At 45.4% G+C, this 25,188-nt stretch overlaps 1 protein-coding gene across 1 annotated transcript; it reads left to right on the top strand.

Moving 5' to 3' along the window:
* Positions 1 to 699: 699 nt before the first annotated feature.
* RABEP2 (rabaptin, RAB GTPase binding effector protein 2) lies at positions 700 to 23,311 on the top strand. The gene is made up of 11 exons (XM_040356249.1): positions 700 to 958; positions 3,485 to 3,759; positions 7,920 to 8,036; positions 9,538 to 9,636; positions 10,090 to 10,221; positions 13,458 to 13,596; positions 16,087 to 16,098; positions 17,159 to 17,214; positions 18,646 to 18,744; positions 19,018 to 19,134; positions 22,969 to 23,311. The coding sequence occupies exons 1-11, from the start codon at positions 715 to 717 to the stop codon at positions 23,068 to 23,070; spliced, it is 1,392 nt and encodes a 463-aa protein (XP_040212183.1). The 5' UTR covers positions 700 to 714; the 3' UTR covers positions 23,071 to 23,311.
* The last annotated feature ends 1,877 nt before the right edge of the window (positions 23,312 to 25,188 follow it).

Raw genomic sequence — 25,188 nt, 5'->3', positions numbered from 1 at the left:
ACCACAGCAGTTTGATCTGAGGGAAATCCTGAAAACATGACCTGTTGGTGCGCCCCGAGGACTGGAGTTGAGAAACACTGCATTAGGGTGTGCACCCCAAAGCCCAAACACACACTACCGATCACTCATGGTGTTCGTTCAGAAAGGGAAGGGGCCAGTAAATTACATATTTACTGGCCCCTTCCCCACACCTAAAACATCCCAGCAGCAACAGCCAATAGGAGAGGAGGGAAGCTGGCAGCGCTGTGGGGGGAAAGATGGGAGCCAGGGCAGTAGAAGGAATCTGTGCTGCACAGGGTGATTAGGGTGTGCCTGGGCACACCTGGCACACCCTGTGCGCACGCCTATGTGGCCATCCCATACCTCCCAACTTCTTGAGATGGGAATGAGGGACACCTATCAGAAAAAGTATGCAGACATAGGACAAGAGCTGTGAACCAATACATTTGAAATAAAACGGTCAGTGCCTTTATCCAGCGCGTTTTGCGCCTGTGCTCATGTGACGCACGGAAACGCATGTGCTCAGTCGCTTTTGCACACATTCACAAAACACCCAACTGGAACGCAGTGTTGGCTGTGCCCGGCGGAGGCTCATTCTCCATGTAGAGCTCACACAGCCAGGAATATCTCCTGTACAGGTCAGGCCTGGGACAAGTCACACAAGGCTGACAATGACAGGCTGTCTTTGGCGGAGATTACCGAAGTCTCAGCGCGATGGCGGAAAGAGCCGAACAGCCGAGTGGGCGGCGGAAAGAGCCGAAGTCGGCGCTGCTAAGGGGGCGGAAAGGTAGCCGAGCGGTGCCGGAGTTTGCCGAGCGGATACGGAAACGTGTCCCGTGCGGATGCAGACAGGGAGCTGCTTGGGAGGAAAGTTGGGGGTCGGCGGAGGACGGAGAGAGGATCCTGAATACTGAACAGGTGCCGAGTGATCCCGAACCCCCCCCCTTCCCTCCGCAGGGTGAGTGGTACAGTCCGATCTCTGATTACATACATTGTATCAATTGTATCCAATAATGCAACATCTGTTATCTCTATAGAAGTTCTCTGTGTACAGAGAAAGATCACTGGAGTCACCCACACAACCGAAAGAGAAAGTATGGGGTGTCACTGATCACTGTATATACACCCCCCTCCATGCTGTATATACCCCCCCCCCCTCCATGCTGTATATACCCCCTCCATGCTGTATATACCCCCCCCCCCCCTCCATGCTGTATATACCCCCCCCCCCCCTCCATGCTGTATATACCCCCCCTCCATGCTGTATATATACCCCCCCCCTCCATGCTGTATATATACCCCCCCTCCATGCTGTATATATACCCCCCCTCCATGCTGTATATACCCCCCCTCCATGCTGTATATACCCCCCCTCCGTGCTGTATATACCCCCCCTCCATGCTGTATATACCCCCCCTCCATCCTGTGTATATATACCCCCCCTCCATGCTGTATATACCCCCCCTCCATGCTGTATATACCCCCCCTCCATGCTGTATATACCCCCCCCCTCCATGCTGTATATACCCCCCCTCCATGCTGTATATATACCCCCCCCTTCCATGCTGTGTATATACCCCCCCCCTTCCATGCTGTGTATATACCCCCCCCCTTCCATGCTGTGTATATACCCCCCCCCTTCCATGCTGTGTATATACCCCCCCCCTCCAGGCTGTATATCCCCCCCCCCTGCATGCTGTATATACCCCCCCTCCATGCTGTATATACCCCCCCCCCTTCCATGCTGTATATACCCCCCCCTTCCATGCTGTATATACCCCCCCCCCCTCCATGCTGTATATACCCCTTCATGCTGTATGTACACACCCTCCATGAATGCTGCCTCTTAGTGCCACCAATCAGCGCCCATTGATGCCGCCTCTCGGTGCCCATTGATGCCGCCTCTCGGTGCCCATTGATGCCGCCTCTCGGTGCCCATTGATGCTGCCTCTCAGTGCCACCTACAGTATCGGTGCAGAAGAAAAAAAATATTTGAAACATTTTATAACAGAAACCAAGAAAGACAATTTTCTGTTGTTGTGTTTTTTTGTTTTCGGTTGTTTAACAAAAAACAAAAACCTGGTGGTGATTAAATACCACTAAAAATGTCTCCCACTTCTGTGTGACCCAATTCTGCTCTCGCGCACATCACTGGAACGCGCAGGATTGGCTCAGGTAAGTATAAGGGGGAGATGGGGGGGCTCAGGTAAGTATAAGGGGGAGAGGGGGGGCAGTTGCCCCCAGAAGGTTTTTTACCTTGGTGCATTAGGGTAAAAAAAACTTCCGCCTTCAGAACCACTTTAAGGTTAAAACTTTTACTATTTGTTTCTATTGAAGCCTTTACAATCACTTTAACACGGATATAAAGATACAAATGATTGCAGATCTGTAATGATTAATACATCATTAATGTAGAACTATAGGCAAAACATTATTATTTTTTTTTCTTTTTGAGTAAGGGAGAGTTATATCCCCGGTCGGTCAGTTTTTCTTTTATTCATCTGTGTCCCATTGTGGAAATTTCCTTAACTTCCTGTCCCATTGCCAAACAGGAAGTGAGAGGAAATCTCTCCAAAGTGAGGAAATCTCTGGCTGTCACCAGAACTAGTGTCCCCATTGGAAGGTTTTCTCTCTATCCCGGTTCTTGTGGCAAAAGGTAGGATTTTCTTTCACATTCACTCTTAAAGTGGAGTTCCACCCAGCAAAAAAAAATTCTTCTGTAACCGCAGTCTGTCTTCTTCTACATCCTCTTCCAGTGAATGGGGCGCGCTGCCTTCTGGGAACTGTGTGTAATCCCAGAGAGCAGCCGCCCATTCACAAGTCGGCGCGAGACTCGCACATGCGCAGTAGGAAACGGGCAGTGATGCCGTAAGGCTTCACTGCCTGTTGCCCTTAGTGTGGATGGCGTCGCCGGGACCTGCACTGATCGAGGGATTGGGGGGGGGGGGGCATCAGCGCGGGCGAGTAGGACAGGTAAGGGGACAGTCCCCGGATTGAGGACACTGTCCCCGGACCAAGTCTGTCCCCGGTTATGTCCCCGGATTGGATTTGTACAGGGGCTAAATTACACCCCCCCCCCCACTCCACTGCTCCTCCTAGGTTAGGGGGCGTGTATTTTTTCCATTATCTGTGCCCCTTTCTGATGATCATGTGCTGGTCGGAGTGGAGGGAATATTTCTTCAGTTTCGGGTGCATGCCCATTCAGTTCCACTCGCATGTTCTTCTGCCTTGGCTCAGATCCCAGCCAACCGCCTGCCTGCTTATCTCCTTGATCTTCCTCCGCTCCCCACCCAGTAGTAGCCGGAGCCGGAGCCGGAGAATGAGACTTAAGAGGCTGTGAGGCGGATGGCGGGGGCGGCTACGGGCAGAGAGTCACTGATTGCCACCATTACTAGTAAAAAAAAATATGCCCCCGGATTTTGTTTTAAAAATCTGGTCACTTTACTGTAAAGTATTCTAATGTCCGTATCTTATCTGTATACAGGAAGAACTGCCGTCTGGATGTCTCAGGCCGATGATGGATGTTCTGGGCAGGAGCCGCTCTCTTCCTCCCCGGACAGCAGCTCCGATGACTCTGAGCTCCTGGTGTCAGCGGAGACGTTTGCCCGGGGCTATGACTGTGTCTCCATCTCATCCTACCCTGGAGATAGAATGATGCAAGGAGAGGGGGACACAGCATCACTGGTGTCTACAGCAACCCTGGTGCCTGAGTGTATCTACCTTCCTCCTTCTGGGTACCAACTGATGTCTGACCAAGAGGTAATATAGAGGGGGCAGCATGCTTCTCATATACCTACCTTCTGGGGAAGAGGGGTGTGTCTTCTAATTCTCTTCTTCTACCTCTCCTCCAAAGCATTTCTCTGTGTATTGCCATATACCGGTAACATGCAGCCCTTTATTGTATTGTACATGGGGTTCTGGTTTACCATCTCATGACTTCACCTCCTTGTGCTGTGTCCCCCTGTTATAGCCTAATGCAGTGTTTCCCAACCCCAGTCCTCAAGGCGCCCCAACAGGTCATGTTTTCAGGATTTCCATTATTTTGCACAGGTGATTTGATCAGTTTCACCGCCTTAGTAATTACCACAGCCGTTTCATCTGAGGGAAATCCTGAAAACATGACCTGTTGGGGGTGCATTGAGGACTGGAATTGAGAAACATTGGCCTAATAGATTGCAAGCTCTTTCCTTTTTTTTGTATCCCTCCCATATACCCTAAAAGACTGTAAGCTCTTCTATTTGTTTTACCTTCCTTTATATTCTTATACACAGGTGTCAAACGCAAGGCCCGCACGCCGAATTTGGCTCTCCAGGCCATTTCATGTGGCCCTCTCACCTCTTCTGCTGCAGGAGAGCTCCAGCCCTCCTCTGATCCTCCGCCAGACCCTTAATTTCTGCTTTCGAGCAATGCATCCAGCTTCTTCCCATCAGCAGCATAAGGAAAGGGGGGTGCACTGTGATGTAAGGGAGAGTGGGGGACTCGACTTCTGATGTTGGGGGGGGGGGCTATTGACATCTAATCTTACAGATAAATCCGGCCCTTTTGAGGGCAACCATAATGCTGATGCGGCCCACAATGAAATTGAGTTTGACACCCCTGATCTAATAGATTGTAAGCTCTTCCACCTTCTATATCCTGGATTGTACCCCAACAAACTCCATGCACCTCAACCTTCTGTACCCTCCCTTATTCCACCAATAGACTGTAAGCTTTTCTACCTTCTGTATACTCCTCGATACCATAATAGATTGTAAGCTCTTCTACCTTCTGTATCTTCCCTTAACCACTTCAGCCCCGGAAGTATTTACACTCTTCCTGACCACTTTTTCAGTAGTAGATACAAGAAAAGCTGGTGTGGCAATATCATGTATTTCTATTAAAGTTCCCCCTTCCAATTTACAGCCACTATGATTTTCTAAAGATTTTCAAAGATTTCAGATGTCAGCGACCACACTGGGGAATTCTGTGTACAAACCGCCCCCAGGACCCCCATTTCTTGCCCTTTTGGTTGCTGCTTTCCCCGTTGTCAATTGATCAGGACCCCTTTGCATTCATCGTTTTGCTGCCTTTTAACTTTGAGTCACTTTGGGTCTGGAAGGGTACGAGGATGAAAGATATTCTCTGTTTAGACCTCTGGGGTTGTTTGGTGTGATGATAGCAGGTAGCCCCGCCCACTTATCAGCGGGGAGGTTACTAGAGTGACCGGACTCTGTATATCCAGAGGATAAGCAGATATGAATCCAGGGTGATATTTGTAAAATAGTCTCATTACTTGTTGTCATTGTCCAATTAAGTATTCGGAATCCTGTTCTGCCAATAGAGAAGGAGGAGAAAAACCTTACTAACAAATGTCCGTTCTCTGTATTGTATTCCTTTGGTGGGTGGTTGAACTCGGGGTACAGGGATCGGAGTTCTGTATGACGAGGGTATTCCGACTGAACAATGAATAGGGTGAGGGGGGGGGAATGAGCCGCCATGATCAGCATGTACTGTATGTGGGACAGAGACTGGAGGGAGGACTTGATTGCCTTTTGCTGTTTAATGACATTGTGATTGGAGTTATTCTTGGCTGGATTTCAGTTTCCTTTGTAATGTTTCAGCAGTATAAACTGCATCCGGAGGCAGCTGTGGGATTCTGCAGATTGTTGCCATTGTGGGTTTGAAATGAGTGTCCAGAATAAAAAATGACCTGATTTTAAGGTGAACTCTGGGAAGAAATTTTTAATCCCTATTATAAAAGTCCACTCCTACATTTAACAGACATGGTCTTCTATCTGCAAACGGAGCATTGACCACTGATCAATCTGGTACTGAATGCAGAAATTCTAGGGCTCAGTGTTCCTAATAATTTGTATGGAAGACCAGCGGTTACTGTGACTGCTCTTCACAGGGCCACTGGTCATGTAACATCCCCATTGTAGTGGGGCACGTCAATAGATTGCTGTTCGCTATAGAGGGAGGGCCCCCGAAAACTCAGACTCCCAAGTCTGTCCTGCAAACTGTTGCTTCCTAATTTATTTGAAAGGCTAGGAGACTCCAGGTCTGTCCCATCCACCATGACTGACAGGACAGAAGACTCCTGGTCTGTCCCACCTACCATGACATCATATCTCGATTGAGTCTGTGCCCCCTACCATGACATCATACCATGACTGACAGACCAGGAGACTCCTTGTCTTTCCCCTACAATGACATCATATCTTGACTAACAGGACAGGAGACTCCTGGTCTGTCCCATCTACCATGACACCAAGCCTTGACTGACAGGTCAGAAGATGCCTGGTCTGTCTCACCATGCAATCATACCATGACTGACAGACCAGGCGACTCCTAGTCTTTCCCCCCCTACAATGACATCATCATACTTTGACTAACAGGACAGGAGACTCCTGGTCTGTCCCATCTACCATGATATCATACCTTGACTGACAGGTCAGAGGATGCCTGGTCTATCTCGCTCACCATGACGTCATACCATGACTGACGGACTCCTGGTCTTTCCCCCTGCAATGACATCATACCTTGATTGAGTCAGTGCTACCCACCATGACATCATACCTTGACTAACGGGACAAGAGACTCCTTGTCTGTCCCATCTACCATGACATCATACTATGACTGAAAAGTCAGACTCATGGTCTGTCTCATCTACCATGACCTCATACCTTGACTGACAGGGCAGGAGACTCCTGGTCTGTAACATCTGCCATGACACCAAGTCTTGACTGACAGACCAGGAGACTCCTGGTCTGTCCCCCCTACAATGACATCATACCTTGATTGAGTCTCTGCCACTCACCATGACATCATACCTTGACTGACAGGTCAGAAGATTCCTGGTCTGTTCAGACCACTACAACATCATATCTTGACTGACAGACTAGGAGACTACTAGTTTGTTCTGCCCACCATGACATCAAACCATGACTAACCAGGGAGACTTCTGGTCTGTCTCATCGACCATGACACCAAGCCTTGAGTGACAGGTAAAAGGATGCCTGACTGACAGACCAGGAGAACGTCCTGGTCTTTCCCACCTACCATGGGATCATACCTTGACTAACAGGATGGGAGACCCCTGGTCTGTCCCATCTACCACGACACCAAGCCTTGACTGACAGGTCAGGAGACTAGTGGTCTGTTCCCGCCCACCATGACATCATATCGTGACTGCCAGGTTAGGAGACACCTTGTCTGTCACATCCACTGTGACATTATACCTTGACTGACGGGTCAGGAGACTCCTGGTCTGTCACGCCCAAAAGCCTGCCCACATTCATGCACATTAAGTGAATCAGTGAATTAACTGATTCTCATTGCATGGTGGGAATTGTAGTATGATACAGTGGTGATGAACAGTAAAAGGAAGTGCCATTGATGTTTCATCCATCCCTCCTCACTGTTCCCAGACATAGCTGCACTGTTCCATCCAAACAAATGATGTCACAAGCATTTATAAGGTAATTAACACTGAAACTATGTATATTTTAACATTAGCATGCTCATTTTTAATGAAGAAAATAAATAATTAGGGCTCTTTTAAAGCTATTTTAGAATTCAGCTTTAAAACTGGGGTTTGCAATTTTATATGACAACCGTACCCCCTCGATTATCGTTCCTGAGCTCCGGAACCCCCTAAAGATGTACAAACATAAAATCTGTTTGCATCTACAGACTCCATACACAGAGATCTACTGAATCAGAAACGTCTCAGCACTTTGTGTCCCTCTCAGCAATCAGCGCTCATGTCTGTGTATTTGGGGTAATAATTAATGAGCAGAGATAATTTCTCTTTTTGGGAATGTTTGGGAGTTTCTTAATTCTGTGTCCCCCTTAAATGATTTAATTGCTTCATGCTGCTGTTTATTAAAATGTCATCTGCTTTTGTATTTTTTTTATTTATTTTTTTGTACTCTCAGGTTGCCCAGCAGAATGCAGCTCTAAAAAGTACAGCTGAGCATCTAGACAGGGTGACACAGGAGAAGGAGACCCTGCAGGAGGCGCTACGGTGCAGCTCTGAGGATTGTGCTAACCAGGTAAGTCATGTCTAGACCTAGAGGTTGTATCAATCGTTAATAGTTTTTTTTTTTTTTTTTTTTTTTACATACAGTATATTAAATGTACCTTTTTAAATGCAGCTAGTACAAATACAGTATCTGTATTCTTTATTTAAGTAATCACTTGCGCTACAATGCCCACCAAGGGACAGTCAAGGTTATAAGCCAGATGGGTTATACTGCATTTTGCAGTGCTTTCCATGTATTGTTGGCATCTTACTGATTGAAGGAGAGAGCAGAGTGATGACCTCACTGTGTATTGATCAGACCTGAGGCGGATCAACGACTGAGCTATATTGCTTGGCTGCAATAGAGAAAAGTACAGTCGCCAATCTCGTTGTCTGCATAATATCTACATAATGGCTCAAGATAGAAAGCAGGATCCAGATAGAGAGGTAGGTCAGGAGATTTGTCAGGAAAGAGAGTAGAGAGATAGAGGTCCAAACAGAGAGGCACATCGAGATGGATCAAGATGCGGCATCGAGATGGATCAAGATGCGGCATCGAGATGGATCAAGATGCGGCATCGAGATGGATCAAGGTGCGGCATCGAGATGGATCAAGGTGCGGCATCGAGATGGATCAAGGTGCGGCATCGAGATGGATCAAGGTGCGGCATCGAGATGGATCAAGGTGAGGCATCGAGATTTTAAAATAAAAGGTTTGTATATTAAAAAAGGAAAATAAGGGCAGGGGGAAAGGGAAAGCACTCACATTTGCCAACATCTGTAAAATTAGAGACAAAAAATGAATTACTAGGAGGGCAGTAATTAGTGGACGGACTTTAAAGGCAAGACGGGAATATCAAAATGACAAAAGAAAATTGATTACAAAAATTACACAATTGATACAAAAATACATCAATGGAAAGAAACCATATAGGATATATAATATGGAAAATATCCTCTGTGCATCGTCTACTAATATTTTCCATATTATATATCCTATATGGTTTCTTTCTATTGATGTGTTTTTGTATCAATTGTGTAATTTTTGTAGTAATTTTTTTATTTTGATATTTCCGTCTTGCCTTTAAAGTCTGTCCACTAATTACTGCCTCTTTCTATTTTAGATTATTGTTATTCCGAGGAGTTCTGCTTAAATAACAACGTGTCATTTTCTGGGACCAGAGCTATCCATGTGTGATTGTTCTGCAACTCTAAAAAAAAGTTCCCTAAAGATCTAAATAACTCTACATTACCTAAACATGAAATTCTGAACTAATTTGGAGCCTTAATTCCCTGACTGGGCACCCTGTTTTATATGGTGATGACTAGTAGCACATATATAGTAATCCTTCTCCAAATCTCACACAGGTGAAACAGCTAAGCTATGAATAAGCACTAAAGTTTGGTGTGAAACGCGTCCGCTTTTTACCCCATCTGCTGTGGCATGCTTTTTGTGTGTTTTTTGATTTTAAAATAAAAGCAATTTATTTTTGGAGTGCGTCTGTCCAGAAAGTTTTTCCTTCATTTTGCAGGTGAAACAGCTGTTGGATCAGATAAAGAATTCGGAAGACATTTTGCAGAGCCTTCAGAGGAATCTGACTGACACCCAGCAGAAGACTGCAAGGAAAATGGTGAGAACATCTACAAGTATCAAGTAAGACTAGAATTCTGAAAATGCTAGTCGCCTGGTTGTTAGAGGTCATAGAGAAGAAACAAAAACTAGAACCCAGATTATGATATTGTGTCCCATCAGGCGTTATTTCTTCCAGATTGTAGCAAAGGGGAATAACCATTTCTCTCTCTCTATCCCCCCCCCCCCCTCTCCCTCTCCCTCACTGTTTTGATCTTTCTATCTTGATCTCTTTCTTGATCATACTATCTTGAACCTTACCTTGATCCATCTCGATGCCGCACCTTGATCCATCTCGATGCCGCACCTTGATCCATCTCGATGTGCCTCTCTGTCTGGACCTCTATCTCTTTACTCTCTTTCCTGACAAATCTCCTGACCTACCTCTCTATCTGGATCCTGCTTTCTATCTTGATCCATTATTTTTAACCTGTTACCTGTTGTCCCCTCTCAGGCAGCTCTGACAGCCTCCTTCAGTCGCTTGTACCAGGAAGTGAATTCTGTCAATGACGAGAATGAGAAGCTGAGATCGCTAAGCTCAGAGGTGACCCCTGTTGGACAGGGTGTGCAACAGTCTTCTCAGCAGGTATGCTCATAGACGTCATAGTGAAATGTCAGAGCCAACAGTAAATGTTTGTGAAACTCGTATATGTTTGTTCTAGCATAGAGAAATATGGATCAGGATCTAGGGTATTTCGTAAGATAATTGTAAAACTGACATCTAATATTAGTGGGAATACATTCGTGTAGGATAGCTGGTGTTCTTGGAAATGATCTTTCTTCACATTGGAATAATAAACAATTGGAAGGGGAAAAAACTCCAGTAAGAGTAACCGTCACATATGTATGACTAATGCCCATTTCTGTATAGGAAATTAGATATTCCACAATAATGTAACTGCTGGGCAGCATGTTACACCTTACTGAACAACAATGCCAGAACAAGGTCCTGGGGCACCCATGGGAAAGATGCCAAAATGCCCTCGAAGTGGAGAAGGATGTTGCTTGCCTGTCTGTGCATATATTGGCTGGACTAGCATAGATATGACCCTAAAATTCCCAGGTTTTGGTCCATGAGAAACTAAATAGGATGGAGGAGGTGTTGTGAAATTGTTAGATTAGTGAGATTTAGTCATAATAAGCACGGGATACAGAACCAGGATTTAATTTACATAAAGATAACCAAAGTCCATTCTTCCATCTCCGAACTAATCTCTTATAACTCCTCCGAAGTCACATTTTATTCTGATTTGTCACTTTAAAAATTGAATTGGATTGGATGTTCTGTCACAAAGCATTTTTAAAGCAGTGATACAAAACAAACAAATGCAATTTTACATATGAAAAAGGAAGAGCTTTGAGGAAGAAGGTGATGAGGGGGTTAATAAAAATTTGTATTTACAAGGGGTTAAACTTGTATTTGCAGAGTGTCGGGGACAGCCAGAGAGCAGAGGCAGGAGGGGCAACTGTGCCAACTGCACCCTCTCCACCATAGTGCCAGAGTCATGTGCTGTTCCTACCTCTGGGTTGGGCCAACCCATAGAAGCCCCAATTTCTGCACCTTCACACATCAGATCACCCCAATTCCTTCACCTTCACACATCAGATCACCCCAATTCCTGCACCTTCACATCACCCCAGTTCCTGCTCCTGCACCTTCACATCAGCTCAGTTCCTGTACATCACCCCAATTCCTGCACCTTCACACATCAGATCGCCCCAATTCCTGCACCTTCACACATCAGATCGCCCCAATTCCTGCACCTTCACACATCAGATCACCCCAATTCCTGCACCTTCAAACATCGGATCACCCCAATTCCTGCACCTTCACACATCAGATCGCCCCAATTCCTGCACCTTCAAACATCAGATCACCCCAATTCCTGCACCTTCACACATCAGATCACCCCAATTCCTGCACCTTCACACATCAGATCGCCCCAATTCCTGCACCTTCACACATCAGATCGCCCCAATTCCTGCACCTTCACACATCAGATCGCCCCAATTCCTGCACCTTCAAACATCGGATCACCCCAATTCCTGCACCTTCACACATCAGATCACCCCAATTCCTTCACCCTTCACATATCAGATCACCCCAATTCCTGCACCTTCATTTCTCTGATCACCCCAATTCCTGCACCTTCACTTCTCTGATCACCCCAATTCCTGCACCTTCACTTCTCTGATCACCCCAATTCCTGCACCTTCACTTCTCTGATCACCCCAATTCCTGCACCTTCAGACCTCAGATCACCCCATTTTCTGCACCTCCGGACCTCAGATCACCCCAATTTCTGCACCTTCACAGCTTGGATCACCCCAATTTTTACACCTTTAAGCTGGATACACATACAATGTTTGTTCAATTTCCTTTAGATTTACCTTCAACTATGTAGTAGAAGGGCCTGCCTGATGGCATACAAATTGAAAGTGTTTAGGTTTGACCTCATATTATATGGTGTTGGTAAATCTAAAGGAAACTTGTATAGTGCGTAGCCAGCTTAAGACTTTATAGCAGCCCTAATATCTGTACTGTTACACCTTAGATCAGGCCCAATTCCCGCACTTTTTCAGACCCCAGACCAACCCCGATTAATGAGCCTCCGCACCTCAGATCAGCCTCAAACAATTCACATTCTGACCTCAGATCAGCCCAGATTAAAGCGGAGTTCCACCCAAAAGTGGAACTTCCTCTTAATCCACTCCTCGTCCCCTTACATGCCACATTTGGCATGTAATTTTTTTGGGGGGGGAGTGGGGGCTTCAGGAGGAGTGGGACTTCCTGTCCCACTTCCTCCTTCCGCCGAGGGGCTGCAAAGGCGAGGGGGCAGCCCCTCCCTGTATGCGATCGCCTGGGACACGTGACAGGTCCCAGGCGATCGCCTGTCCAAATGAAATGGCGCAGCGCCGCTTGCGCATGCGCAGTGGGTGCCCGGCCGTGAAGCCGAAAACTGTCACGGCCGGGTGCCCACAGTTGCAGTGGAGGCGCCGGCGGTGAAGGGGGGGACCGGAACGAAGCTCCCAGCGGCACGTCGCTGGACCGGGGAACAGGTAAGTGTATGTTTATTAACCACTTGGGATCCGCGCTATGGACAAAAGATGTCCACAGCGCAGCTCTCAAGTGCCGGGTGGATGTCCCTGGATATACCCCAGTTTCTGCACCTTCAGAAATGTAGGGGTTTTACTTACCTACCACTTACAAGAAGAAGACGAGTGTACACATGTGGGTCAGCTACTTTCTTGCACTGACCGCCTACTGAGCTGTCCGTTACATGGCAATGTGACCGTGACGATGGCAATGTGTGCTTACCCAGTCCCTTGGAATAGATGGTGCACGGAAAGTGTTAATCTTCAGGTTTGCTATGTAAATCAATATTGACACTGCAGGGAATGACACTGTCATTGCTCCCAACTGTCCCTGATTTGGAGCAATGTCCCTCTGTCCCTCATTCCTCCTCATTTGTCCCTCATTTTGGTCTGATCTATATAGATGAATATAAAATGCACTTTTTTTTTATCTATCTAAAATTGTTTCCCAGCACTAAACCTTTCACCTGATTTCTAAATTGCTGGATTTGTAAATTCCAAAAGCCAATATAAAGGAATAGTAGTGGTAACAAAAAGCTCTTGTGGGTTTAACCAATCTTCTTTTTTGTACAAGTCTCCTTTAAGGGGGCGTGGCAAGGGGTGTGTCCTATGCCTGCATACTTTTGCTGATAGGTGTTCCTCATTCCCATCTCAGAATGCTGGGAGGTATGCATGTATCAATATGAACGCTCGGCTTGAAGTATAACCATATTGTGTCCTTTCCAGAGAACGGAGCAGCACAGGCAGGAGCGTCTATGTATAGAGATTGTCAGTCTGCAGGAAGAGCTAAAAGCAGAGCAGGTGGCTAAGAAGGACCTGGAGGAGCAGATGACGAGACTGCAGGAGACACAGACTGAGGAGAGGGGTGAGAGAGGACAATACGTGTATTAAAGGGGTTGTAAAGGTACAATTTTTTTTCCTAAATAGCTTCCTTTACCCTAGTGCAGTCCTCCTTCACTTACCTCATCCTTCCATTTTGCTTTTAACCACTTCCCGCCCGATCAATAGTCAATTGACGTCCGGGAAGTGGTTGTGAAATCCTGACTGGACGTCTATTGACGTCCTGCAGGATTTCATGCCGGCGCATGCCCGTGGGGGGCGCGCAGCGCGACAATCTGTGATGCGGGGTGTCAGTCTGACACTCTGCATCTCTGATCTCGGTAAAGAGCCTCCGGCGGAGGCTCTTTACCACGTGATCAGTTGTGTTCAACCACGGCTGATCACGATGTAAACAGGAAGAGCTGTTGATCGGCTCTTCCTCACTAGCGTCTGACAGACGCAAGTAGAGGAGAGCCGATCGGCGGCTATCCTGACAGGGGGGGGTTTGTGCTGATTGTTTATCAGCGCAGCCCCCCCTCTGGACCACCAGGGAGTACCTCCCGGTGCTCAATAGAGCAAAAAACAAAATAAAAAAACACCAATAGCACTGGCTGAAATGATGCCCAGCAATGCCATCAGTGCCACCCATTGTCCATCATTGCCACCTCTTAGCGCCCATCTATGCCCAGTGCCCACCCATCAGTGCCACCTATGAGTGCCCATTAGTGCCGCCTATGAGTGCCCATCAGTGCAGCATACCAGCGCTGCCTATGAGTGCCCATCAGTGCGACCTCATCGGTGCCCATCAGTGCCGCCATATCAGTGCCCATAATTGAAGAAGAAAACTTATTTACAAAAAAATTCAACAGAAAAAAATAACAACTTTAATTTTTTTCAAAAATTTCGGTCTTTTTTTAGTTGTTGCGCAAAAAAATAAAAATCGCAGAGGTGATCAAATACCACCAAAAGAAAGCTCTATTTGTGGGATCAAAATGATAAAAATTGTATTTGTGTACAGTGTAGCACGACCGCGCAATTGTCATTCAAAGTGCGACAGCGCTGAAAGCTGAAAATTGGCTTGGGCAGGAAGGTGCGTAAGTGCCTGGTATGGAAGTGGTTAAATGTCCTTATTTCTTCTGAGAAATCCTCACTTCCTGTTCTTCTGTCTGTAACTCCACACAGTAATGCGAGGCTTTCTCCCTGGTGTGGAGTGTCGTGCTCGCCCCCTCCCTTGGACTACAGGAGAATCAGGATGCCCACTAACACACAGCTCCTTTCTCTATCTGCAACATAGAGAGCATCCTGACTCTCCTGTAGTCCAAGGGAGGGGGCAAGCACAACACTCCACACCAGGGAGAAAGCCTCGCATTACTGTGTGGAGTTACAGACAGAAGAACAGGAAGTGAGGATTTCTCAGAAGAAATAAGGACATTTAAAAGCAAAATGGAAGGATGAGATAAGTGAAGGAGGACTGCACTAAGGTAAAGGAAGATATTTAGGAAAAAATGTTTTACCTTTTACAACCCTTTTTAAAGGAAACCTTTCCTGAGGGGGGCAATAGGTTGCCATTGCTGATCTTCTGGAAATGCTGTTTGCATCACTGACCTTGAACAAGCGTGCAACAAGTGCAGTAAAATCCTCTGAGCTTCAGGCTTATTTTGGGCCAATCATTTCAAAATCATAGAAAGCACTGAAGCCAGAGACAGGCAGGCAAATACCATTTTCATAAAAAGAGGTCAGCCATGGTAGCCTACATATTTTTTATTGGTACAGGTTTACTTGAAGCTGATCAAGCAAAAAAAAAAAACAGTTTCCTTAGACTTAGAGTTCCTTTTTTATAATGCTGTAATGCAATACAAATAATTGCACAGTAATGTCAGCGAATCTTCATGCACATTTGTACAAATGTTCGTTAGGCTAGTTTCTATTTTTAGGCTGTAGTTAAATACTGCATTATGACCACTAGATGGAGATGAGGAGCATAGGAAATACAAACATCTTTTTAAACCAGATACAATGTAACAATTCTAGAGGGAATTGGCAAATAAATGTTACCTTTTTTTCTATGCTCCTCTGTGCCATCTACTGGCCATAACATATTTTCCTACAGCCCATAATAAAGCAATATTTATTCAGGAGAGAAGATGGCCTAAGAACATTTTTGTTTTTGCCGAATTTATTCATAAAAAATGTATATGCGGATTTATTGGATAAATGTCTATGCGTTTTTTTATTTTTTTTATGGACTCCATTTGAGTTCAGCATTTACATATAGTACAGCTAGTTAGATGGTTTTAAGGTGTGTTTTATTCATACAGCATAAAGTCTCCTCTGTATTTTATAATGTAGACGAGATGACTTTTCATGTATTTATTATCAATGAGTATAATTAATAATGAAACCAAAATGCTGCACTGTTGACTTCTTATCAACCTTTTCTTTTGTCTCTCTTCCTTCTTCTTCTTCTTCTTCTTCTTCTTCTTCTTCTTCTTCTTCTTCTTCTTCGGTCATCTACACACTCTCCTTGGGATTGCAGAGATTATGGAAGGTATGTGGGATTTAATGATGGAGCATTTTCTGCCAGCACCCCCCCGCTTCCCACTTTAATGTAAGATGTCATTTCCGACAGTAGAACACCCCCCCTCCCCCCCATCACTGTCGGCAGCGCCCCCCCCCCCCGCTTCTCAACTGTAATGTGAGATGTCATTTTCGGCAGACCCCCCCCCCCCCCCCCCCCCCAACTTTAATGTGACATGTAATTTTGCTTTGGGGCTCAGGGAGGTCAGGATCGGCACTGCCTAGTGCTATATATTTGTGATATTTATTATGTTTCCTTTGTGCCGCCTTATATTTATTTATCTGTGATTCAGGTTTACCTCGCTTATTATATTTATATGTGTCTTCTTATTTTTAATTGTAGTATTCCCTTCTAAATTATTATTATTATTATTATTATTATTATTATTAGTGCTCATGTACCAACCAGGAATATGCTGATACTAGGAGGGGGCTGAGTGACAGTGGGATGACCCTATCAGTAGTCTGCTAATCCTTTCACTGTTCAGTCACAGACTGGGGGAGGGATATATGACCTGTAATAAAAAAAACGAAGAAAACGCAATGTAGTCCAAAGTGAGAGAAGGGGGGGGGGGGTGCTATCTGTTCAGGTTTCGGGGGGGGCACGCTATCTGTTCAGGTGCCAGAGTTACAAAGTTGGCGGTGCCAGAGGGGCAGAGTGGGGGCAAAGATGAAAAGGACTAAAATTCATTTTTAGTTGCAGCAGAGAACAATCGGGTCTCTTGTTCTGCCAGACAGGGCTGTGCTGGGTAGCAGAGCTGTGTAACTCTCAGGGCTGGTTGGAGAGAAAAAAAGATTTGGCAGGTAAAACAGCTCCCCGTATGTATTTCATCCGTGTATTTGGCCGTCTGCCTCAAGTTCAGCTTCACATTTTCCCAGAGAATGAACAATTTAACAATTTTTAAAGTTGAAGGATGGGATTGGGAATAAATAAATGTGTCCAGTATACGCAGGCGGGGCAGATCCATGGATGGCCATGAGTTGTATAAAATCGCCTGTCATGTGTAACGCTTCTCTTTTCATTCACTCAGCGACACTTTCCAGTATGAGGACGGAGATGGATCGCCTCCAGCAGGACAGGAAACAGGTGGGACCGATTGGGAAATGGAAAAACTGTTTTTATTTCCGTCATTTCCTTCATCGTAATTCTTCACATTCAGATCTCATTGTGACCAATCTGGTTTTCATTTTACTTGTGATTCTGTTGTGTACAAAAAAAAAAAAGCCCCTGTAGTAGCCAAGGACATAATGGTGTGAAGAAAGAGGGTTACGGAGGCAGATACTATAGCTGGTTCTCTCAGAGATGAGGATTCTGGAATAGTTTGTCTTGTTTTGGCCCTTCTCAAGGCTTATGTGCCTTTCAATAACACTAGGATGTTGGGTTGTAGGCAGGGCTGGTGCAAGGATTTTTGATACCCAAGGCGAAACCTCATTTTGCCACCCCCTGGCTCCACCCCCTTTCCCCTGCCCATGTAATCCCCACCTTTTTAACAAAGTGCCCATCAAATGCAGCCTCGCCAGCGCCCATCAAATGCAGCCTCCCTTGTCCCCTCCAAACCCCCTTTTATATATAGCTTTTTTGCTTGTTGGCAGGTATCCCGTCTAGTCCTGGCGAATCGGCCGCTACACTAATTATTTAGGTTATCGCTAAAGGGAGTGTGGATTCTAGGATTCTTTTATTTTCTATTGTCCCATCAAATGCACCCTCGCCAGCGCCCATCAAATGCACCCTCGCCAGCGCCCATCAAATGCACCCTCGCCAGCGCCCATCAAATATCTGTTTGCTTGCTTCCATGCATTCGGGAGTCGGGACACAGTCCACAATCGCCGCTGCACCTCTGACACGATTAGCGAACGGAGCAGCGGCTGCCTGCTGATGCTGAGACTTGGTTGCTTGCTGCAGAGAGAAATAGAGTAGAAACATCAGTGGCCAGGCACCCTAGGTGGCTGCCTAGTGGTAGCATCAGCCCTGGTTGTAGGAGTTAGGTGTGGTAGCCAGAGCTGTTAAGCCTCATACACACGATCGGACTTCCATCTGACTTTTCCGTGGATTTTTGTCCGAATGGGCATTGGCCGTGAACTTGCTCTGCATACACACGGCAGAACATTTTCAGCCAACTTTCACCAAATCGCGTGCTTTTTCAGCGCTTTACCGTTAAAAGGTATGGCTCTACTGTTTTGTTGGGTCCCAAGGCCTTTAGTCCCTTCCCACCATTACAGGTATGGTTATAGTGTATTTGTGGTCCCAAGCCCTTTAGTTGCTTCTCACAATGATCTGGTCACACTGTCTTGTTGGGTCCAAGTCTTATTCCTTGGAGGCCAACGTTTCCATACACTACACTAATAAAGACCAAATTCACTTTAAATAAACTGGTCTCTATACGTCTAGCTCATGATTTCTTATCTGCTGGTAAATGTACGTTGAACTGGTGGTTATCCACAATGAACCAGTCATGGTGATTATACCGGGCAGTAATAAGCCAACACAGATTGATGCTCTCTTCTCCTTTCCCTACAGACAGAGCTGCAGTTGCAGGAGTCAGAGACTCAGGTCCAGAAGCTGTGGGAGTCTCTGGGTGAACAAGAGAAACTTCTTCAGAATGAGAAAGAGGAGAAGGTATGAAGACTTCCATGGTGAAAAACGGTCACATGCTGAAAGGCAGATAAGGGTTGTCAAACACACAAAAGACCATGAGATCTGTGGGAAAGCGAACCATGAGATCTGTGGGAAAGCTAACCATGAGACCTGTGGGAAAGCTAACCTGTCTATTGCTACCAAGCATAGTAGGGGGCCCACCAATTAAAAGGATCATTACAAAAAAACACTTTCTCTGAAGGTTCCGGGCCCTAATTCTGGTCTTCACTGTGTCTCACTAACTTGTGTCTCCAGGCTTCACTTGAGCAAGCGCTGAGCGAGGAGAGGGACAAGATCAGCAGACTGCAGACTGAAGTGAACACCAGCCAGGAGGTGCAAAGGGACTTTGTCCGGCTATCCCAGAAACTGCAGGTGACCCCAACTTCATTTATCTAAGTTATCTAAACCTGCATGGTTGGTTTAACAGAAATAGACATATTTTTCCATATATTTTCTGTATTGTGTTCAGGACAAAAAAATGATTTTTTTGCTCTAAGTTAAAAAAAAAAAAAAACCTTCATGGGATTATTTTTTATTTTATAGTTCCAGCCAGCAGATGTAGCTGTAGACTACTTTTCACATGTTTGTCAGGCTAGCACATCATCGGAAGCTTACCTTAAAACGAAGCCCTCCAGCAGCGCGCTGTCATCGCTGCATTAACTTCCATCTTCACTCAGGTCTTTCTTTAAAGTTCGGGGACTCCGGCCCCCGGACTGGACGAGAGACAATGACGTCACTCCCGTGCATGCACACAGGGGACTCGATCACGGCACACAGCTGTGCAGGAATGGCACAGGTATGCTGTTCCTTCAGAGCGCATGAGCCGGTGATGTCACCAGCTGCTGCTCACCTGAATATCTCCTAAACAGTGCCGTCTTTAGGAGATGTTCATTCTACCTACAAGTAAGCTTACCTGTAGGTTAAAAATCACAAATGAGCGTTAATTACCACTTTAACTTCATATCAGAAACCCCCCTTCATATCAGAAGTCACCTTATCCTATCGGAGGCAAAGGTCCCCACTAGACATTGGAGTCACCCCTTTACATCAAAGGCCCTCCTATATATGGGTGCCCCTCTTCACACCGGAGGCCCCCCTATACATGAAAGCCCCTTTATCACATCAGAGTTGCCTCTTTGCATGAATACCTTCATCACCACAGAGTCCCCCATCACAGAGCCCCCTCCTCACATTACAGTCACACCTTTTGGCTCCAGCAGCGTAGCAGAGGGCAGGGGTAGAGGAGGTGTGGAGGTGGACTTCAGTCTTCTCCTGCGTGCCGCTTGCCCTGGATCAGAGTCATGCATTGTCATACTGCAGGTGAGCTAGCTGCCATCACCAAAGCAAAGCAACAATTGACACCTTGTGTCCAGGCCAAGGAGCATCTTTGGTTGTTATGTGGCTGGTGGCCAGCCTGCTTGGACAATGACGCAACTCATGATGCTGATACCGGACAAATTGGGTCCTATGCTCATGGCAACCTGAGAGAACAAAGACAGCACCCTGGTTGAGAAACACTGCTTTAGAACACCATAGTTCAGTGTGTGCACCCAATAGTAAGTTTTAATTTGAAAAAAAAAAAATAAGATTTTGTATAAATAGGACTGCTTAAGTGATCAGATGATAGATCACAAAGCTATTTGGACTCTTTCATCTTGTGGTCTGGCATATCCAACCAAGGGGAGTCTTGCAAGAACCAGTTCTTGCTCTGCTGTTTTTTTTTTTGCCTTCCTCTGGCTCAACTGTGGGTATGGAGTTGGGTGTATGGGATTGCACTATGTTTTTTATTTTGTTTATTTTCTTTATGGTTGAACTGGATAGACTTTTTTTTCCTTTTTTTAACCTGATTAACTATGTAACTTGTTTAGCATTTTTATTTTTTCATGTTATAGCTGGAATACATGTTTAACCACTTCCTTACTAGGCACTTAAACCTCCTTCCTGCCCAGAGGACTTTTTGCGATTCGGCACTGCGTCTATTTAACTGACATTTGCGCGGTCGTGCGACGTGGCTCCCAAACAAAATTGACTTCCTTTTTTTCCCACAAATAGAGATTTCTTTTGGTGGTATTTGATCACCTCTGCGGTTTTTATTTTTTGCGCTATAAACAAAAATAGAGCAACAATTTTGAAAAAAAAAATTTTTTTTTTACTTGTTGCTATAATAAATAGCTCAATTTTTTTTTTTTTTTTTTTTTTTTATCCTTAGTCTAGGCCGATACGTATTCTACATATTTTTATTAAAAAAAAAAAAAAATCGCAATAAGCGACTGGTTTGCGCAAAAGTTATAGCGCCTACAAAATAAGGGACAGAATTATTATTATTTTTTTTTTACTAGTAATGGCGGCGATCTGCGATTTTTATTGCGACTGCGACATTATGGCGGACACTTTTGACACATTTTTGGCACCATTCACATTTATACTGCAATTAGTGCTATACATATGCACTAATTACTGTATAAATGTGACTGGCAGGGAAGGGGTTAAATAAGCAAATAGTGCAGCGCAAATACAAAAAATCTCTAAATAACAAAATTAGTAACAATTAATAGAAGTCCATATAGTGCACGGTGATAAAAAAGGTGCTCCAAAAAAACAATGGTGACGAATTGTGCAGCAATCTTTCATAAGATCAGTGACCCACAGGAAAGGAATATCCTCCACCAAGGCTATAGATGGCCTCTCACCTCAGCAATTCGACCTGTGGCTAGGTCAAAAAGCATATAACATATCCTCCAAATAGTAGATGGTAACAGCATACAAGAAGTCAGCTCTGTGCGTCCCCAGATGGAGCCAGCAATCAGTAGGACAACTCGGCAATCTCCCAAAACTTATTAAATGGACCGAAAAGGCAACAAAAGAAAAGGACTAGTGCTCTCCGTTTGTAAAAACTTTAATCTGTGTCTTCCCCCAGCGGTATGGTCACCTGACACTGCAGCTGCTGTCATAGGATGGGGTGCTGTACTATGGCGGCTGAACCCTGGAACCGCCTGGATATCCCGCGTCCAGCCATCCAGTGTCAGGTGACCATACCGCTGGGGGAAGACACAGATTAAAGTTTTTACAAACGGAGAGCACTAGTCCTTTTCTTTTGTTGCCTTTTCGGTCCATTTAATAAGTTTTGGGAGATTGCTGAGTTGTCCTACTGATTGCTGGCTCCATCTGGGGACGCACAGAGCTGACTTCTTGTATGCTGTTACCATCTACTATTTGGAGGATATGTTATATGCTTTTTGACCTAGCCACAGGTCGAATTGCTGAGGTGAGAGGCCATCTATAGCCTTGGTGGAGGATATTCCTTTCCTGTGGGTCACTGATCTTATGAAAGATTGCTGCACAATTCGTCACCATTGTTTTTTTGGAGCACCTTTTTTATCACCGTGCACTATATGGACTTCTATTAATTGTTACTAATTTTGTTATTTAGAGATTTTTTGTATTTGCGCTGCACTATTTACTTATTTAATTTCACTTTGAGATATTTTTTGGATTATATCTGCAGTGCTGGCTTGCAATTTATTTAGTTTGAGTTTAATTTTCCAGCGCTGAATTATTTCACTTTTTATTTCTATTAGGGAAGGGGTTAACACTAGGGGGTGAGGAAGGGGTTAAATGTATTCCCTATATAGTGTTCTAACTGTGGGGGGTGACTGGGGGAGGTGACCGATCTGTGTCTTTATGTACAAGAGACACAGATCGGTCTCCTCTCTCCCTGACGGCACCGCTGTCTGTGAGAGCCGGCAATGAGAAATGATCTCGTATGTAAACATATGAGATCATCTCTCATTGGCCGCACAGATCGCCTAGCAAACGGCCACTCCGATTGGCCGTTCACGGCAATCTGTGATTGGCTGTGTCCAAGGGACACGGCCAGCACAGAAGTTCTCGGGAGCGCGCGCGGGGAACGCGGAAAGGGGCGGATGTCAAATGACGGCGCCCCAGAGAAGTAGAACCACCCTGCGGCCAAATATAGTCGTACTGCCGTCGGGAAGTGGTTAAAGTCCCAGCACTTCTTGGATATGTCTTCTGTGAAATAAAAAATCTGGCAGAAGGTCCAACTCTTTCTTAATCTATCCCAAAAAAAAAAATAATGAATTTGGCCCGACGTTGGGCTTTAAATATTCCAGGTAGTGCATATATTTTCTTTTGCTTAGATCAGATTTTTTTGTTATTGACATATTTATTTGTGTTGGTGTATCGCAGGTCAGCCTGGAGAAGATCCGACAAGCCACTTCAATAAAGGACGTGCAAGAAATTTTAGAAGGCACCCGGCTTACAGACGTCAACCTGTCAAATGACACCTGATCATCACAGCCCTAAATGATGTATCCACTTGATCTCTGGTGGCTTTAATTTGGACGGTGCAGGACCTATGATTTTTGCCGATCCCCTTTCTGCCTACCTTGTTATTGTGCTTCTCAGCAATGTCTTCCAACCCTCCAGTTTGATTTCTGTTACCCTGATATACAGCACAGACTCCTGTACAGAGCTGAGCGCTATCTCAGGTCAGCAGAAATAACTCTTCCTGACATAAAAAAAAAAAAAAGGCAGCTAAAACCAAAAAGCAATATATTTAGAATAAATCTGCAGGCTGAGACCATAAATGAAGGTCATCTCAAGTCAGGAAGCCCTTTTAAAAGGAAACTTGTCAGGATAGAAGTGTGGAAGCTGCTATTGGTGACTTGTTTTTGCAATGTAAGCCTCCAGGGCTATCGTCCTTAAAGTGGATCTTCACTGCACCTGAGCACCACAAACCAAAAATACTATTTTATACATTCAAAGCAAACTCCCCCATCCATCCATGTCTCAGTGCTTTATTTTGTTGACAAAAACCTTTCAAAAACCCCCCTAGCATTCTGGATGAGGCCACCTTGAGTAAGGGAAGATGATTCATGTAGCATTTACATTCTGGAATCCATCTGCCCTTAGTTGCATGCATGCACGAGAGTGTTCTTAGCTGAGAAAACCCCTCCTGAAGACTCCTGGGATGTATCAGAAGAATGGGCGTAGATCGCGCTGAACTATCAGTCAGTGTTGTAGATTGGTAGGGTGTGGAAAGAGGGAAATAATTTGTTTACAGTAGTCCATGCCCAGTTTGGAAAAAGGTGGTGATGAGCCCTGTTATGGGCTTGGGCTGCTACCTTGGTGTACATCCTTACGGTCGACTCCGCGTGTAATGTAGAAAAATTAAGGATAAAGGAGCGCCTGGTGATCAAAGAGGTAATTAATTGGTATTTTATATGACGTTTCAGCAATAAAAAAGAGGCCAACCCGTTTCGTGGAGACTAGAGACTCCACCTTAATTAATTTGTACGTTATTTGAAGTTTCAGCAGTAAAAAGAGACCAACGTATTTCAGGGGACTAGACACTCCCCCTTCATCAGGGCTGCTAGTAAAAATAGTTGTGGAATGATCCTGTTGGAGGGTGCCTTTGGCACATGAATCTGGTCAGTTAAAGTCCTCAGTGCTGGCTGTGTGTTCAGAACATACAGACAGCGCTGAGGACTTCCAACAGGATCATTCCACAACTAATTTTACTAGCAGCCCTGATGAAGGGGGAGTGTCTAGTCCCCTGAAATACGTTAGCCTCTTTTTACTGCTGAAACTTCAAATAACATACAAATTAATTACCTCTTAGATCACGAAGCGCTCCTTTTATCCTCATTTCTCCTGGAATGTATGACATTTGTCTTGACAAGACAACAGTAAGTAAGTGCCGGTTCACACTACCGCGACTTGGGATCCGACTTGTGTCGCCCCCAAGTCGCGCGACATGAGAAATTCCATTGAAGTGAATGAGTGCCGTCTTAGGCCTCGTACACACGGTCGGTCCAAACCGATGAAAACGGACTGAAGTTCAGTTTCATCGGTCCAAACCGACCGTGTGTACGCCCCCATCTGGCCTGTTGTCCTTCGGTTCCAAAACAGAGAACTTGCTTTAAAATCGGACCGATGTACGCCTGACCGATAGGTCAAAACCGATGGTTAGTACGCAAAAGCATCGGTTCAAAACCCACGCATGCTCAGAATCAAGTCGACGCATGCTTGGAAGCATTGAACTTCGTTTTTTTTCAGCACGTCGTGTGTTTTACGTCACTGGATTCTGACCCAATCGGTTTTGGAAACGATGGTGTGTACGCACATCAGACCATCAGTCTGCTTCCGCGGTGAACCGATGAAAACGGTCCGTCGGACCATTCTCATCGGATGGACTGATCGTGTGTACGCGGCCTCAATGTACACTACTGAAGTCGCTCCGACTTCAGAAAAGGTTCCTGTACTACTTCAAGGCGACTTCTAGGCAACTTGTACCCATTGATTTCAATGGAAGTCGCCTCCAAAGTCGGATCTCTGTCTTAATTGAAGCAACTTGACAGGAAAAGAAAATAGTTTACTCAGGCAAACCCCTCCCTCCCACAGAGC

The sequence above is a fragment of the Rana temporaria genome, chromosome 6 (genome assembly GCF_905171775.1).
Source record: "Rana temporaria chromosome 6, aRanTem1.1, whole genome shotgun sequence".
NCBI classification, from domain to species: Eukaryota; Metazoa; Chordata; class Amphibia; order Anura; family Ranidae; genus Rana; species Rana temporaria.
The sequence above is the reverse complement of the archived record's forward strand: the minus strand, read 5'-3'. Positions and strand labels throughout refer to the sequence as shown.